Source organism: Melozone crissalis, unplaced genomic scaffold, assembly GCF_028551555.1.
Source record: "Melozone crissalis strain CALT ecotype California unplaced genomic scaffold, PUWL_Pcris_2 ptg000008l_1, whole genome shotgun sequence".
Classification (NCBI taxonomy): Eukaryota; Metazoa; Chordata; class Aves; order Passeriformes; family Passerellidae; genus Melozone; species Melozone crissalis.
The window spans coordinates 6,225,839-6,243,944 of record NW_026535786.1 but is presented as its reverse complement, the minus strand read 5'-3'; the positions used below and the strand labels follow the sequence as shown (position 1 = coordinate 6,243,944).

General features: G+C 42.2%; 1 protein-coding gene across 2 annotated transcripts in view; it reads right to left on the bottom strand.

Moving 5' to 3' along the window:
• Positions 1-18,106, bottom strand: part of ME3 (malic enzyme 3) — a 117,001-nt gene that overhangs the window by 14,629 nt on the left and 84,266 nt on the right. For both annotated transcript variants that reach the window (XM_054270076.1, XM_054270077.1), the window contains exons 5-7: positions 16,618-16,779; positions 13,596-13,699; positions 2,282-2,391 (exon numbers count right to left, since the gene is read on the bottom strand). In XM_054270076.1, coding sequence (XP_054126051.1) covers positions 2,282-2,391; positions 13,596-13,699; positions 16,618-16,779 — 376 coding nt within the window. The remainder of the gene's footprint in view (positions 1-2,281; positions 2,392-13,595; positions 13,700-16,617; positions 16,780-18,106) is intronic.

Sequence of the window (18,106 nt, the reverse complement as noted above, 5' to 3'; positions counted from 1 at the left end):
TGCATTAAGAAGGCTTTGTATAATTCTCATTAATCATTTAAACACCACTTACATTGAAGTCTAACACTTTTTTAAGTAGGTGAGTTATGAAAGATCATCACGTTAGAAAAGAGAGTCTAAGGTAAACCCAAAGAACAGGAGGGTGTAAGTGAGAAAATGCCACTTCCTACATTTCCATGCCATCTGAGGACACAGAGGGATATATTAGAGTGGGTAAATCAGACTACTCATCCCAGATTCAACTCTTTTATCTCTGACATGACTCCAAGACAGAGGTAACTGAGTAGATCCACGTTACTTCAGCATTCCAAAGGTCCTCAAAACTGATTTCTGACTACAATCCTTGCTTGGATTTTCCTTTTCTTTCTGACAGCTCCATAAAAAAGCCTAAACAGGTGCTTGCTTACTTCATTGCTTGTTGTGCAAAAGCTCAGCAGGATTTCTTTATTATCTACTACTGAGAAACCAGTGCCAGCAAAATGCTTTATTTGAGACTATTACCATGTTTTATTACAAAGACGTAAAATCCTACTCTTTCAAAAGGCAGGAGTTCAAAGAATTTTCAGGGGACTTGACATCTCCTATGCACTGTGACATGCATCTAACTGGGCAGAATCAGATAAGGTCCATTTTACGACAATACTGTTTTACAGCATCCCCCTGGATTTGGTTTGCTGCTCTGGGGCAGTCATTACCAGGAACTGTCTGAGGCATTCAGCTATGACCTATGGCCAAAAGAGAACAATAAAAAATAGTCTGCTGCTTCCCACTCAGAATATGCAGTTTAGCTTTAATATTCTCTTTTTCTTCTGTTATTGAAGAAACCTTTCAAACTCACCAAGAAACCTTTGCCTTTCACTCCAGTTCTGCCAAGAAATCCTACATCCAGGCCCCTGATGCATCATTTGCCACAGCACCTGCCCTCTTTTTGACTGCTGAGTCCCCTTCCACTTTCAGAGAGAGCAACTAATCCAAAAGAAATCTGTACAACATTGGCTTCTTATTATGGCCTTCATCTGCCCATCTTCATAAAAGTCTGAGTGCTTGGTTCCCCCTTTTCAGTACTTCAATTCAAAAATGTGCCTCCTGGGTTTTCTCTTCCTGTACTTCTCTCTCCACTTGAAGAGAGAGGGGGTGGCAAGAACACCTGATGAGTCTCCTTGTACAGGAATATCCATGTGCCATTCCCTGAAATGCCTTTGGTTTGTGTGCTTCTAAACCCTCTTCATGAAAATGTCTTTGAGCAGGTCCATGCATCCCACTACACCAACCACATTCCCCCAAACCAGGATCTTACTCCTTGTGTCAGATAGGAAGAAGCTGCTATACACATTGCCAAATATTGTTAGATAAGCAGCAGAAGCAGAAACAGCACTGGAAAGTTTGCTCACAAAAGAACCAGCATTGTGTGAAAAATAACATTGATGTTTCTTTCAGTCTCTTTCAAGTACAAGTGAGGATGAGCCCAACTGACTGCAAATAATTAAATCAAACATTGGAAATTTCTGCATGTTTCAAGCAGGACTAGACAAAAGAAAAGATGAAGGGACTCAGAGGAGAACTGGTTGTTTGTAGACACTTGGGAATATCTTGTCCCTGTCAAATGGGCAAACAGCCCTTCCAAAGGTTTAAAGCAAAGTCAGCATCAGACCGGGATGCAGAGTGCATCCCAGTGGGCACTGAGCAATCCTGCTGACTGCTGAGCCTCTCAGGGCCTGGAGACCTGTTTTCTATAACCCTAGCTTTGCTGCTGTCACTTCTCTGTGACACTGGAAGAGTTATGTTAAACATGGTAAGGGAGAACAGATCTGTTCTCAGATTACTGCAGAGTTAGCATCCACAGAGAGGAAAGAAGCTAGTTTACCTTTATTTTTGTGCATGTAGTAAAGAGTATAACAATAGAGGGAAAATGCCAGGATCAGCTAATCACCACCTGGCTCATGAAAACGGAAAGCCTTGCATAACTGTTAAAATGTCATAATTGTTTCAGCTAAATTACAGAAAATTAATGGAACTCTCTAAGTTACCTGCATAATCTAAAGCATATGATCCATTTTGTCCCTTGAATGTTTCTTCAATGAACAGCTAAATTCCTAAAAACAATGGAGACTCACTTTTCAATTCAGATGGCTGAACTTTTGTTTATAGTTTTAAATGCTTCGGTATAAACTCTAAAATTTGTCAGACATCTGACTACTGTATAATAAACAGTCTTGTGATATTAACCACCGCCTCTCATGACATGGTGAAGGTTAAATCTGATTTTCCTGGCAGTACTCACCCTGAATATCATCATTGAATGTACAGTATCTGTTGCGGTATTTATTGAGGAGACGAAAAGCATTAGCATTGGCAAAATCTTCAAACTGGATCAGACAATTCATGCCATACCTGCAAGTTAAAGGGCAATTTAAAATGGATAAATATATTTATACAACATAGGACAAGATACACACCTATAACCAAGGCAATGTAGCTAGACACTGTAGTGCAGAAATAAAAGTATCACAACAGAAATGCAGCACAGCAACAGCAAACAGGATCACACCCATCCCAAGGTCCACACACTGATAAATGTGGAGTCACCAGGACACCAGGATTAAATTGCATTCGTAATTCAAGGGGCTTCTTGATATGTGTACTTATATACCTATATGTACATGCATCTTTGGACTTTTGGTATGAGAAATTTTCAGTGGTGAATTTGCAGAGGAGCTTCTCAAAGCAAAGGATAACAGCTGCCACACTGCATCACAGCAAATCTGACTGCAAAGGGACACCAGTTAAAGGAACACCACCAGGGGCCCACTTCAACTGAAGGTAGCCAAGAAATGAGAAAAAAATCTGCTTGTAGGATCCCATGGAGTGAGTGTTTCATGGTGGGACTGAGTGGTTCATGGTGTGATTTCACAGCCACACTTCTGTGCTTTGGAAATGTTTTTCTCCACTGAGTTGTTTAGCAGGAAACCAGCAGGCAATGACAGCTAGTGACCTGTAGAGTGAAAAGGCAGGAAATAATTGCAAACTTTCCATAATTGTCCAGTAATTTCCAGCAATTTCAAGGAGAAGTGTGCAGTTTATAAATTTGGTAATATTCAGATTGGTCTATATGTATACACATTCAGCAGTTTGTATGATTCTAGGCTGCATTAAAGTTTGCAAATAAAATCTAAAAGGGCCATAATTCTCATCTCAATGTGATAGGGCAGTGAGAGAAACTCAGGGAATGAGTAATGCAACTATTAGTAACCTCTGGGCTGCAGGCAGGTGAAGGGGCTCTAAATAGCTGCACTTTGTTAGACGTAGCATTACCTTACATATCTTCTATTCAGACTTTCCTCCTTTGCCACTGAAATCTGAAGTAGAACACCCCTGCTTTAGTGTAGAAACTGATACTGGATAAAACATTCTCCATTTGAGAACTGAGGCTTCTGTCATGAAGCCTTTTCATGGCACTCAGTGTGGGCAGTCAGGCTCTCCTAGAAGGGCCTTGATTTTTTTATTATTTTCCATTTCAATTATATCTGTCAGTAAGGAGACAAGGATAAGCACATGCATTATGCTCCCTTATTTTTCCATCCTGAGAATCTCTCACTTGACAAACCCCCTGGTCTCACAAAGGGACAAGGGTTGGCTCTAACTTGCTTCTCATTCTCCATGTTTGCTTTTAGAAAAGGACCACAATGGGGACAGAGTTTTTAGTAGGGCCTGTAGCAACAGGACGAGGGGTAACGGGTTTAAACTAAAAGAGGGTGAATTCAAACTAGATGTAAGGAAAATGCTTTCTACATTGAGGGTGGTGACACAGGTTGCTCAGAGAGATAGTGGATGCCCCATCCCTGGTCACATTCAGAGTGAGGGGTAGATGGGACTCTGAGTAACCTGGTCTGGTTGAAGATCAGCTTACTAATGGATGTTCCTCTTATTCATCATTTGGATGTGTAAGGAAAACACGGCTAAGAGGGAGGTGACACAGCATCCAGAACATCTGCCAAAATCTCACAGCAAATAATTGGCAAATTTTTATGCAACTTCAGTTGCTATAGAAACTATTTACCTAACACCAGTCTTATTTATTGATATCACTGAGGAAGTAACATTACTGACTTGCTTAACAAAACCAGTGATCTCAGCCAGCATTAATGTACGTGTGACCAGCTCTGTGAGCTCCTTCCTCACTTCACATTTGTGTGTGGTCTGCAGCAGGGGACAGTGCACAAGATACTTCTATTTTCATCTTTGATCTCTTTTTATTAAGCAGAGCACAAAAGAAGAATGGTAGCCTATGAACACTTCATTTCTCTTTCTGCCCCTCAGTATGACAGGACAGTGCTGCAGTGCATGCTCTTCTCACTAAGGTATTTTTTGAAGATTGCTTTCTTTTTCACTGCAATACATCTACTGAGCTTTTTGAAGTATGAACTCCATTTTTGAGCTTATGTGAGCCTTTGAATAACATGAAAACTAAAGTTTTCATTCATAAAGACCACGAACTGGCCATGGTAAGACCCAATGACTGGATGCTTTAAATGAAAGAACCAAGTATTTTGGATTCACAGCTAATCTCAGATCATGATCTTAGTCCTCAAGGGCTACTCAGCTTACTGAGGTTTTGAGAGAAATTTAAAGAACTTGTGCTACCCAAAGTCACTGAAATTAGAAATCTACCAGTGGATCTTGCTGCCCTTTTCTAGTGGTACTTTGGCAGCTGCGTGCTGTGCTCCATCCAAGGGTGACCAGAGCAGGTTAAGGATGAACTTAGCAAGGAGTTTGAACAAACCAACTGCTGGGGCCACGTGCAGTAAGATCTTTGTCAGCATCAACATTATGAGTCAGTTCTACTATCCCCCACAGCCAGCATCTCAATATTTGTGTAATTCTTTTCATCCCAAAGGAATTCAGAGCTTTCTATAAAGAATGTTTGGGTTGCACCCAAAAGTAAAATGTAGCCAACTTGGGACTGGAGCACAGAAGTCCTTTAATATTCAACAATGCTAAGAAAAGGTCCAGCTCAGGTAAGAAGGTGGAGAATACTTGGTACAGCAAAGGAAAAGGGTGTCCCGAGAGCTGCTACATGGATTGGAATCCAGCCAATAAAACACAGTGCAGAATGGGATTTCTTTCACTGCCTTTACATAACTAAAAGGTGGTTGTGTATTGCCCAGCTGTGTATTGCCCAGCTGGACAAGTCTGCCTGCCCTCTCAGACCATGGAGAGAAAGGGCATATCCAGAGCAACTTCTTTCAACTACTCTGAGTGAAAAATGGAAGTAGATAACATCTCTGGAGATGCCTCTTTCTTCAGAGTGTCTATGAAGGCAGACTAAGATGACCAACCTAAATTTAGATATCTAACTTTAGACATCTAAATTAGGAGAAGTAATCTAATATTATCTAATTATCACAGTTGGGAAGATCTGGTTGGGAGCATCTTAAATATATAAATATATGTCATGCACCTTAGGTCACTGGCTTATCACACTTTCACTGCAATACTATGCTGCCCTTCAATGTTTGCAATTTCTTTATTGATGTCTGCAGAAACCAAGTGGTCCCCTGTCAGCAAGCACAGAAGTACTTGATGAAGCGAATTACACTGGCCAGTTTCCCCCCATCATAGTGTTTTAAAACGAAAACTGATTTTGCAAAATTGTGTCTAATTGGAAACACTGTATTTCCCACTAAGAAATCAAAATAAATTAATTCCTTTGGAGGAATAATTTTTCATGAGGATTTTGTTGAACCTTCTGTTCTGTTTAATATGAGACATCTGATATGAATGCAGTCCCAGTTAGTACTCATATATTTGCTGTCTGCAGGTGCAGGATGCCTATAAAGTGAGTATTTGAACAAGGATTTCCGAAGATCCCTTCCAAGATATCTAAATATTCTTAAATTTGAAGCAAGAATTGATGCTGGCCCTGCAGAGAGATATTCAAAACTGCTGTGATAGGAAGAGACTCTTGAGGTCAGCCTGCTTGGCTTGTTGTCAGTTCTCATAGATTCTTCCACTGATCCATGTGACTCATCTCCTAACTTTCAGCTGAGAGCCCTGAAGGAGATTTGGAAGCAGATCAGCAGGTCACATCAGGACTGAATGTTTTCCAGTCCAGGAAAGGCACAGCCAGCTAAGGTTGGCTCTCTCCAGCAATCCCATCCTGACTGTCAATGATTCATCTTCTCTAGAGCATTCTATGATCTTCTTGGCATGGGACACGAGTAGTTAAACAGCCAGGATCTGACTGCCTTTATCTAAAAGGAAAGCTTAAATGTACACTATCTGGATTTCAGACCGACAAGGTACATAGAAACCGAACAAGTGCCATGGCCAGTGTGGTTTCTCCCATTTCTCAGTTATCTCCCTTTCAAAAAAGGGAAAGTTGTATTTTTGAATGGTTTTGGGCTCAAAGTGTTGCCATTCCTCTTGAGCACACTGCAGTTTGCATGTTGTGGGATCTCTGCAGTTCTATGTCTCCTTGTGGAACTGGAGCCTTCCCCTCAGCATGAGTCATTCTTACATCTGTAGGCTGTCAAGAAGGATCCTTGGACAGAGATGTTTTTGGAAAAATTCAGACATGCTGAAACTTGTAACTGGTTGCACTGCAAGAGGCATTATTTAATACTGTCACCATGTCTCCTGTTGGCTGCCAGACCACCATCTGGGGGATCCTGTTCTCTGCCACCTCTGGAATTAATTTACCCATTTTATAGAATTGGAAACAAAAAGATACAGTTTGTCCATTCTTGCTCTTCCAAAAATATTCACCAGTCTTTCAGGCAAAGATTATATTGCTGTCTTATTAGTTTGCTAATTTCATGGTTTTGTGCCACAAATAATTATGACCCAAATTCTGGCTCTCATATCTTGCAAAAATCTTCCTGTGAAAATAGCCTCACTGGGAAATGCTTTATAGAATGGTCCCATACACTCATTTTAGTCCAATCTCCAGCCTTTGCCTAGCAAATCTTGTACAAACAGTACTTCCAATAAAACAATACACTATTGATTAAAATAATAGTACAAACTGTCACCCTAATGAAGGATAACTCTAGGAGCTAAACACATATAATATAATATAATAAGCCTTTTGTAAAAATTATCACCTGAAAATCTGTATTAAGAATTGATCCCTTTTCCTGGGAAACACACAAACATAGGATTCATGCTTTGTTTATGGCTGTATTGTTGCTCTGGTACTGTTACTATCCACCTAGATCTACACAGAACCCCACGGCTGTGCCAAAAGAAAAGATGTTCTCAGCAAAGTCTGTATCCCCTGCAGGGAATGATACACATTTCCCTTGGATGACCACCTGGAACAAGTGGTGGAACAAAAATGTGGAACAAAAGACCATGAATCCCAGAAAAGGACCAATGATTACATTGCTTTTAGATTCATTATTCAAGAGACTTCTCAGTTGCCTAAACAATCTCAATATGCAATTTTCTCTTTCATCCTCTTTTGTATGTACCTCTTTGAGTTCATTCAGACTCATTATAAGCCATGAGGTCAGAGAGGAGAAAATTAATGAGGCAGCAGTTTCCATTTGAGAAGCATCTGACCAAAACTGCCCAAGTCAGAACTTCAAGGGTGGCCTGAGGACCTGTGCAGTGCCTTTGCTGACCAGTATCAAAAGGGGTTTTTTTTTGACAATGAAGAGGGAATATAATACATTCTTACATGCATGCATGCATGCATGCAAAAAAAAACCAAAACCCAAAGTATTTGCAAGAAGATCCTGTTCCTTTATGGAAAGAATTGTAAGAAAGAAGTTCCAGTCCTTGTCTGAATTTAAAATTTTATAGCACTGTTTTCAGCCATTCATGATGCAAGGAATCTGCTTTGAGGAGCCACAACTCCTTTCCATAGTTTTAGATAAAACCAGGCAGAGAAGAAACAAATTGTCCTTGCCCTTGTCCTCTTCCTATTGCTGCTTGAAACACCAGCAACCAAATTCTGATTTCCAAGAAAAACTAAGTTATCTGTAAAGAAGCCCATCATCAGAAAAATATCATGCTTGGCATGTGGTCAGCATTTAAGATTGGAAAAACAAAGTCCACTCAAGAAGTAAAACAAGACTAGAAGCTGAGTCTCTCTGGCGTCCTGAAGCCAATCTTAGCATTCAGTTGTTACTGTGATACTTGTCAGGCTTCTCATCAGCCGAGCAGTACTCTGCCACACAATTCCTGGCCACAGGCCACAGTTTGGTCAGGCACCTCCTCAGAGCCAGCTGAGAGCAGCCCTGTGGAGAAGGACCTGGGGATATTGCTGGATGGAGAACTGAATATGCTCCCATATTCAGAAAGCCAACTGTGTCCTGGGCTGCAGCCAAAGCAATGTGGGCAGCAGGGCAAGGGAGGGGATTCTGTCCCTCCTGAGACCCCACCTGGATCCAAATCCAGCGCTGGGGACTCCAACACAAGAAGAATGTGGACCTGTTGGAGTGGGTCCAGAGGAGGCTGTGAAGATTATCAAAGGGCTGGAGCATCTCTCCTACTGAAGACAGGCTGAGAGAGCTGGGGTTGTTCAGCCTGGAAGAGAGGAGGCTCCAGGGATACCTTGGAGCCAATACAAACTGAGGAACTCTGAGTCCTGGGTTAAGAAATCCCATGCCAGGGAACTGCATCACAAACGCAATGGCACCCACTGCCTTCCTCACCATCATCTTAGGCTACAGATCATTTCTAACATTGGGCAGGAGTCTCACTGCATTTCTGCCAACATAAACACAGGCACCATGCTCTGAGGCACAGAGCCTGCTGTGGATTCCAGGAGTGCTGTGTCAATTAAAGTACCTCAAGCACAAACACATCAGGAAATCCCAGAATTGTACATTTTGGAAACTGGGGGATGTGCTGAAGGACTGCTGTTCTTAGTCATATGCCAGGGCATCTGCTATGAGCTACTGTTAGAAACAGGATAAGGGGCAAAATGAAATTAAGATTACCAAGTTCTTGGGGAAAAAAGAATCTTGAAAGTTCATAGTCAACTTTCATTATACTCTGTTTAGGAAAAACCTCCAAACAACTATGTTGCACATCCAATCTCATGACATTGAAGCACTAAGACCAGCACTAATGGCTGCTTTGAGCATTCTACTGCTTTTATGCAAAATGACACCATTCTGCTTGCAGTTGGCAAGAGGAAGCACTGCAGCCGGAGCTACAAGGCTTCTCAGGAGCAGGCCAAAAGCAGGAGATGCAACCATATTAGTGCTGACCCTCACATGTAGCCTTAAGCTGCCCTCTGGCACACAACAAGGAGCAGAGACAGCCTCACCCAGTACCTTCTGCACAAACAGAGCTTCCCCAGCTGCATCTTACTGAAACTGCTGTGGCTTATCTGGCGTAGGTGGAAAAGCCCAGACAAAAGCCCACAGCAGAGGGCTTTGTGACATCTGTAACTGGGTTACCCCAAAGGATTTGAATTCATGGTAATAAAAACCACATTGATCCCTAGTAGCACATCTGGAGCTCAGTCATTCTTCAGTAGCAGAAAATCAAGCTAATGAAACCTAAATATTGTTCCTTGACTTAAAATATCATCCAGTGTCCTAAAGCAGATTACAGATGCTGGCTGATGATCTTATCTCACATCAAGCCAGGACAGTGGACAGCTGGGGTGGCTCTTCCTATCACCATCACTTCTCCCTCATGAATACTGTCAGAGTCCATCTGGCCATGGTAACTGGGGCAGATGGGCAAGGAGAATATCCACCTTGTATTCCATGAGGGATGGATCTGGTCTACATGATGCCCAGGCACCAGTGATGGTGTGCAGGCCTCCTAACAGACACACAGATGCTAGGGAGTGATTTTGAGTGTTAGCAGTACCTGTGAGGGCTTTTTTGAAGCCCATCAGTGCCTAGATACTGGTGCCTAGAAAATAAAGTCTAATCTTTCAGGATCAATTAGCCTCGTTAACCAGAGCATGTGAAGAAATAACATAGGGGTGTGCCTGTACTGGTGATTTTGTTTCTAGAAAGTGCTGGTGAATTTGTGATCCATGACCCTCAAGAACTGCTGAAACAGAGGTGGGTTCTGATTGTTGAAGAGCACATGAGACCTGACTTGGTGTGTTTGTGGGTAAAAGTACTGGGAAGGCATCAGGCGAAGAGAAATCAGGTATCCAACATTCACAAGGTAAAAGAAACTCAGCAGAGGTATCTTTCTTTTCCCATCTGAGAAACTGAACGCTTGATCTCCTGATGCCTCCTGTGCTCTGCCTTATGTCACAGAAGGCTTGTTCTCTTGGTCACTCTGTTAATAAGCACTGATGGGAAAGAAAATGGGAGTGAAGTTATGACAGGTTAATGAGGCTTCTGTGACACGGTTTGCTGGCGTGGGGAACTGCATCTCGTAGAGTCTCAGGCTGCACATTCCACATCTGCCAGCCAGCGACTGAGGCTAGAGCTCTAAATGGAGGCTGGAGTTCTGGGACAGGTCTGGCCCCTTGGAGCATGATGAAAGCTACACAAGCATTAATTTGATCAGATATTCAAGACCCAGAAGCTTTCGGGTTTATTCTGATTATAATCCTTGGACACTTAATGTGAATATTTATTTCAGCCTAAAGAGATGTACCAGGTTAAGAGCAAGACTGACTTTTTGCCACAGTAACTGAGCAGATGGAAAACTGAAGCACAGTGCATTTCCCATGTGAAGTATATTGCTGCTCACTGTGAGAAAACAGCAATTTGTCAGGCTGCTTCAGTCAGACACAGGTAGGCTCAATGGGCCAAATTTTGCATGTAGTTGCTTCCCAAGAGGAGTAAAAAGGCATATCTTAGAGCTGTTGTTAAAGAGCTTAGTCATTTTACATGTTTCACATGTTTTAGGTGAAAGAGTAATGAATGGTGGTTTAGGCAACAGGAAAAAAAAATTTATCCAGCTGTTCCAGAAAAAGCTTTTCTTCCTAAAATTGCCCAGGGTGCCCACACTTTATTTCAAAATATTGGAACTGCTAATTCTGAAGCCTCTGGCACACGCCTTGTTTCACTATTAGGTGGGTACTATGAGACCAGGAGTCCTTTCTATGACTCTATGGGTCTCCAGCAGCAGAAATTTGACATCTGGTTGATATTATTATTCCATTACAAGATTAAATCTTCACTCCCTTGGCTTTTTTGTGGGCTCCAACACATTCCACTTCAGTGACAAATGTCCCTTGAGCCAGCAGTGCTTTGACAGGGTGGGAGGTACCCCTGCAGAGGGACTGACAAATGGTTTCCATGAGAAGTTTAAGTACCCTCAGGAAGCAGACAGAATTTCTGCTTGAATATCAAGATGAAAAGGAAACCCCCAAATTGCAAGGGATTTGTGGCAAAAAACCAAAAGTAACTCCCCAAGTAACTGAATTTGCATGTTACATTACAGACTTGCATAAGACATTGCAGCAGCTCAGACTCACAGGTTGCCTCAAAAGTGGAAGCAGGCTACAATAAAGCAGCATGTTCTTGACCTTCTGAACAATTTCTACTTCCTTTTGTAACAGAAGCAAGAGCTCCTACTGGGTTCAATCCAATCATTCCAGTGGAAATTTGAGACCGAATGAACCTGCTTCATATGAGTTTGCCAAACCCAGGCTAATAGCAGGATTATTCACTAGCCCAGAGTGCATAAGGATCACACCCCCACAATGCTTTAAAGTATGATGGTGGTCAGGATGATAATATAGGGTAATGGTTCCTTTCACTTTAGGATCTCCAAATACTTTACAGATGTGAATGGAGAAGTGCAAAGCAGAATTTCCCAGCCCCACTTTGCTGAGAACTTTCAGGGGCATTACTGTGTTCAAGGAATTCATCCTGGTTAAGGGAAATAGAAAAGCAGGGACAGGGGCCCCAGGAACTTGATTACCAATACTTGGATGAAAGCATTAGACATGACTTCACAGCCTCCCAAGATAAGAGTTCATTGTTTCATGGTCTTCTCCCTTCAATGTGGAGATTAGCTCATGTAAACTAAACACAGGAAAATAACAGCCAATCCTTCCTTTCCAACAGCAAGCACAGAAAAGGCAAATTGTCTTTAGTGGGTGCAATGAGCTTTGCATTTAACACCACAAGCATAAATCTCACAGCAAAATTTATGATGGCTGAGACCATAATCTGCTTTCTCATTCTGTTGTTCCTATCCTATCATCAACACCAACGCTGCAATACCCCCATGGTCTTCTGGCCAGAAAAAAAGCAGGATAGAGTTTCCCTGAAGGATTAATTAGTGACTAAAATGAAAATAAACAAAACCCCCACAAATCAACCCTGATGACTCTTAAATTGTTTCTACTTGTCTCTTGTGATTTCCTAGTTGTGTTTTACCAGCTTTCTAGCCTCTAAGAATTTCGTCCCACTAGATAATACACAAAGCACCTAACATAATACTACAATGTAATCAAATGACATTTATCAAATGTCTTTTGTCCTATCAAATAATCTACCTTCTTTATCAAATATAAAGAAGGTTCAGCTGTGACTGGATAGTCCTCTGCATTTCTGTCCCTATTTCCTCCACCACAGCCAGCAGGGCAGTCCCACCATGTGCAAACCCATCCTTGTCAGTGGATGGGCAGGTGCTGTGTCAGACACTGCTCATGGTGCCTCCTGCCTCCAGGGAGACAGGGAACTGTGAGGTGGTGACACATGTACCACCTGCTCCCTCCCCTCTGTGCAGGAGCACACACACATACAGCTGCCTGGACACAGAGGGAGGGTCAAACATAGCTCCTTCCCTGGGAAGAAAAGACAGGCAGCAGCTTGGCAATCAGGCAGAGGCTGCAGCTCTCTACTGCTCCTTATCAGTATCCTCTGTGGTTTTAGGAAAGGCAAAAAAAGTTTTCCAAATATGAGTATTTTTCCCTTAACAATTGAGCTCACATTCCTTCTTATGATAATCTCTTTGGATAGTCATGGAGAGTTTAATACATTTTCTTTTATTTTTCAGAGAGAGGTGCACAGGGCTAAGGTGTAGTTCTGCTCTTCCCATATTAAACTTCCTGGCACATCAGAGACCCTCTATCCCAGTTAGTGAGTATGAAGGGAAGTATGCAGCTGGTCTGTCCCACACTTAAAAGGACAGTGCTTATAATCCTGGCCTTCTCATTCCACAGACTTAAATGCCAGCAGGAAAATTCCTATTTTTGACAAAGCCATAGGGAGGCAGTCTGCATACTCCACTCTGTGTGAAGGAACATGCCATTTCCATTTAGATGATTTCCTTCACAATGGCAAGAGCTAGAAACTTCCTCTCTAAAGTGTAAACAAAGCAAAGTTTAGGTTCTGACTATGCTGAATGAGGCTCATAAATACATGACAGAGGCCAGATCCAGCCCCCAGGACATATGTTTGACACCTCCAGCCTATGTGGATAGGAAATGCTTATAAATAGTCAGTCCCATTCCAGTTCTCTGGAGACAAATATTTTTGACACAGAGTGTTCAAGCACAAAGAGTCATTTGCAGACCACCCAGGAGACTTGCATTGAAATGACCTTCCTTTGCTTGGATGATCAATTATACTGATGTTTATTTCAGGAGTTGCAACATTTGTTCTGAAATGGAAGCAGCCCGGAGGAGCCATGTATCTAACCCCACTTACTTGTTGGTAACTGCCTGCATAAACTCATCCATCAGCTCGTCGTACTGCTTCCCACGAACCCTCTTGTGTTTCAGTCCAATATACAGTGGATCACTCAGGAGAGCCTAGGACACAAAGCAATTCTGTTGACATCTTCTCTTCTGCAGACGGACAGAGATTTATGTCCCAGCCTACCAAAAATTTCTGTCTGATGAAGTCATATTACTTTTACTTACTATGCCAGCTCACACGTCTCCTCCCAAGCAGGAAGTGTTTCTGTAGGAAGCTGTGGCCTATCTTTTAGCATAAATAAAGTCAGAGGGATGCAACAGCTCTTGACTGCCACAGGAAATGGAGTTCTGCACCCCCAGAACACCTCTACCAAAGGCCCTCTGCCAAAGTGCCTACTCTCAGTGAATAAAACTGACCCTGTGTGGGGGTGTTCACTGTGCATTCAGTTCTTAATTTTGCACTGAGGGCAGGGCAGCTGTTGACCACAAACAGCGTTTTGTGCAATGAAGGCCACCTGATGTAACTGGAAATGATGTGCCATTTAGGCCTTTTAGGTGACAGCACAGACCACAATGAATGATCAGATGGCAGACTGTTCCCAAGCCCTGCACCTGCCTAGCACTCACCTCAATTATCTGGCAGGTATAAAGTCAAGGTATTTCCATACAACAGATTAATTTATATTTTGGTTCTCAATAGGAACATAAATTCAGGCCATTCCTCCAAGGTGTTAAGTCAACATCCACAACTCACCTAAAAAGGATTGGGTCAGCACGGAAATTACAGGACAAACACCGGCAGGAGGCAGGTAGGCCAACACTTCTGAGAGTCACTGCAAAGGAACTCCCCTTCCAATTTCAGGAACCAAACTATCCACGTGAGGGGAGGATGACCCATCTCACATTTATTGTCCTGCAGCCATATAGCCCTAAATATTGGCAGGTATGCTAATATCAGATCTGTTTTTACAGCCACAGCTGTTTTCCCTTCGAAGGAAAGATGAAAGAGGTTTCCCTGTGAGTTTGATACATTAGGGCTCTGCAGGGCCACGAAACAGAAAGGAGACCATTTGCATAACTTCCCTGATTGCTCCTACAGCACTGTGTGCTCTGGGCCCTGTTCACGGAGCACAAAATTTTGCCACAGACAAGCTGAGAAATGCCAGGCTCTGAAAAGAGACTGATTTGCTGAAAGTGTACACAAAGTATTATGTGTACACAAAGACTGTCAGGAGGATAAGTTGGCAATTGATGCTAAAAATATAATACAATGGCTGTATTTACTGAGTTCTACCTGAGGTTCATGTGTTAGCAACAAGAGTCACCCTTGGCTCACCAGATGCTAATGGGAAGAGATGAACAGGATGAATGCCTGTAAGAGGTATCTTACTAATGCACTGATAAACAAGTTTACTTGTGGAGCAGGATGCTCCTAGGATGTGCTTAGGGTTCAGTTAATCTGGGTTTATGTGCAAGAGAATGCCATTAAATAAATAAGCAAACAAATTATTTATATGGTGAGGAAATACATTGTTCATATTGATGGAAAACATCAGCTTCTATATGTTAACCCCAGATGTGGAAATTGCCATCACAGAGAAGTTCCTAAAGACATAAATTACATCTAATCTTGGGCAGAAGAAAAAGGGTCCAAGACCGATTCTCTAAATCCCTTCTTCTGATGTCATCTGACCCTTGCAGAGGCCTAAAAATCATTGGTGCCACTTTGGATTTTAGTGTCCCCTGTCAGCTGAGACAGAAGCAAGATGGACATGCCCCATCAGATGCTTTTCATGGGAAGGGCACTTTTACCCAGGTCCCTCTGGGAGAAGCTCCAGCTGGGAGGCTCAAAGCACTGGTGGTGTGCAGATCAGCATGGAGGACAAGGAAGAGATGAAGGATCCAAAATAAAGTACAATGCTCTATTGACTGGAAACTGCAGTAAGTGAGAGACTGAGACTTAAATCCTGCTTTAGCCTCAGTGAGTGCAAACTCAGAGTTCTCCCTTTTCAGGAAAGACCATCAATCAGGCTGAGATGAGCACACCCTGTATTCCACAAGTCCATTACAGGCTGCTATGCTAAAGGGGTAACATAATCCTGGGGCCAGAGACCAAAGAGGTAATTGAGATTCTCAAATGTCAGTTATGGGCACTGATTTTGCATTCTTTCATTCTTTTCAAGGGTCCAATGTGAGAAGCTTGGGGCAGGACTGAAAGAGGTGTAGAAAATCTAGCTGTCCAGTGAGCATCAGCATGTCTGAAAATGTCAGCATTAATTCGTCCTTATACACAAACTCAAAGCTCTTATACCCCAGATTTTTCATGTCCCTCAAGAAATGTGTGTTTGGTTTGGGGTCATGTGAAGCACAAGTACATTTTACAAAAATGGGCAAGCCCAGGCTAACACAAATCGCTATAGGATATTAACTTTAAAAAGACATCCTCACAGATGTCCATTCTGGCATTGCTGAAATGTTTCACTTTGGCCTTTCTGAGCCAGAGTCATAAGGCAAGAATCTGCAAACAGATGTAGTCCTCTTGCTTAGTTATCGTGTGCAGTAACATGTGTAATCTAACAAAACAGTGACATTAATCATTCCCAAACCTCTCACCAGGGATTCTCCATTTCTGGAATATAGTCATCTCTACACAGACATGAATATCTGCCTGTTCCCTCACAATTACCAGAGGAACAATCATTCTGGGACCTCCTGTACGAAGCCTGTCAACTCACCTTGCCATGCTGAAAGGTGGAGCTGAGCTTTCAGCTCCAGCTGGTAACTCTGAGACTGAGTCTTCTCACCAGGGGACCATGAGTCTATTTAGTGCTTATTTCAGTTCCCCACAAGGAAAAAAGGTTCTCATGCATCAAACCAGAATTAAACCTTCCCATTTTTCTGCAGTGCTGGTCTAGCCATCATCTCATTTTGGATGTCTCCAGTCTTGTCTCCACATTTAGGGAACTGGCACCAGTTAAGCACGAATCTTGATTCTTTATTCCTCATGTCAGATTAATGAAAAATTGTCTTACCTCGTTGTCTGTGCCAACATCCAGCAGGACAGGGAGACACTGTTGTGGGTTAACTCCACCACAAGCTGTGTACAAAGCAAGCTTTCCAACTGGGATGCCCATGCCATAACTTCCTAGGTCTCCTAAACCAAGAATCCTCTCTCCATCTGTCACCACAATAGCCTAGGAGGATCAAAAGACACTGTTGTTTGAGGTTGCCAAGGCTCTAGAAGTAAACCAGCTCCACTGTTTCCACACTGATGCCACTTTGCAGATGCACTGTGCAATGGATATTTGCTTCTTGTCATGATAGCAGGTTAATTAGCTGTCAGCAACAGGAGGCAGCTCATTTTTGGGGGTAGAGAAAGTGTGGTTAACAGGAAGCAGCTCACAGTGTGGGACAACAGTAGCTCTGCTGGAGAGTACTTCAATTCACTGTAACAGGGCCCAAGCAGCATGGCTTTTCGTATATCCCAAGCTGTACTACAAGAAGTATCAAAAATGAGATCTGGCCTTGATTTTTTTCATCTTTTTTTCTAGAAGAATAAAGTGTGCTTAGGAACTGCATCTATGGAAAAAATGTATTTCAGTGTTCTTTCTTATTCAACATAAACTATACACATATTTGAACTTTTTGCTATTTGCTTTTCCTTTTGAGTCAATGTGAAGTGTCAGCAATGAGAAAGTCTCTTTTTGGGTGGGCTCCATCTGGTTTTGGGTGTGTGCTCACTTCTTTACCACGCCCAGAGGATGCAGTTGGGATTGAAAGGCAGTAATGGGAATAGGGAAATCAGCAAGCATATTAATTGCTGCAGGTTTATCCTGAAATTAAATGGAGTTAATATTCCAACTATGCAGAGAATATTAAAACAAAATTAAGTTCTAATGAATCAAACTATTTCTCTGGAGCACTGGTCCCCTTTCATCCAAATAAGTGTTCTCAGGCAAACCTAAAAACCTTTCAATAGCATTTAGATATCCATCAGAGAGAGAAAAATTCTGCAGCCTAGGATGGGCTGCAGCACTCTATAGTAACCAAAGTTCCTAAAGGCAACACTGACAAATGAATCAGAACAAAAAATACAGCATGGGAGAAATCCATTGCTATTGGTAAGAGAGGGGGAACTGGATTCACATTTGTTTGTGGCTTTTTTTGATTTGAAAAACACCCCAAAAAAAGAGCACAGTTTCTGTGAGCACCTGATACACAAGGATGTTAAAGTGATGTTTTTATTTGCTCACGTTCATATGATCAGAGCTCAACAAATAGGACATTAATCTCTGGCTCAGCAGGGCAGATCCTTCTACCTGAAGGTAGGAGGCTACAGGTTTAAGAGTTAGGAACCTGTTTTCTATTTTCATCTGTGATACAAATTTTCTTGATGACTCTAATGAAGTCACTGTATAAAGGTTAGGTGTGCAGTTTATGACAGCCATCTAAATGGTTTCTAAACTCATTTGACATTTGATGGGGAGAGACAGAAACCTCCAGAGGGCATCTGCTCTCTCC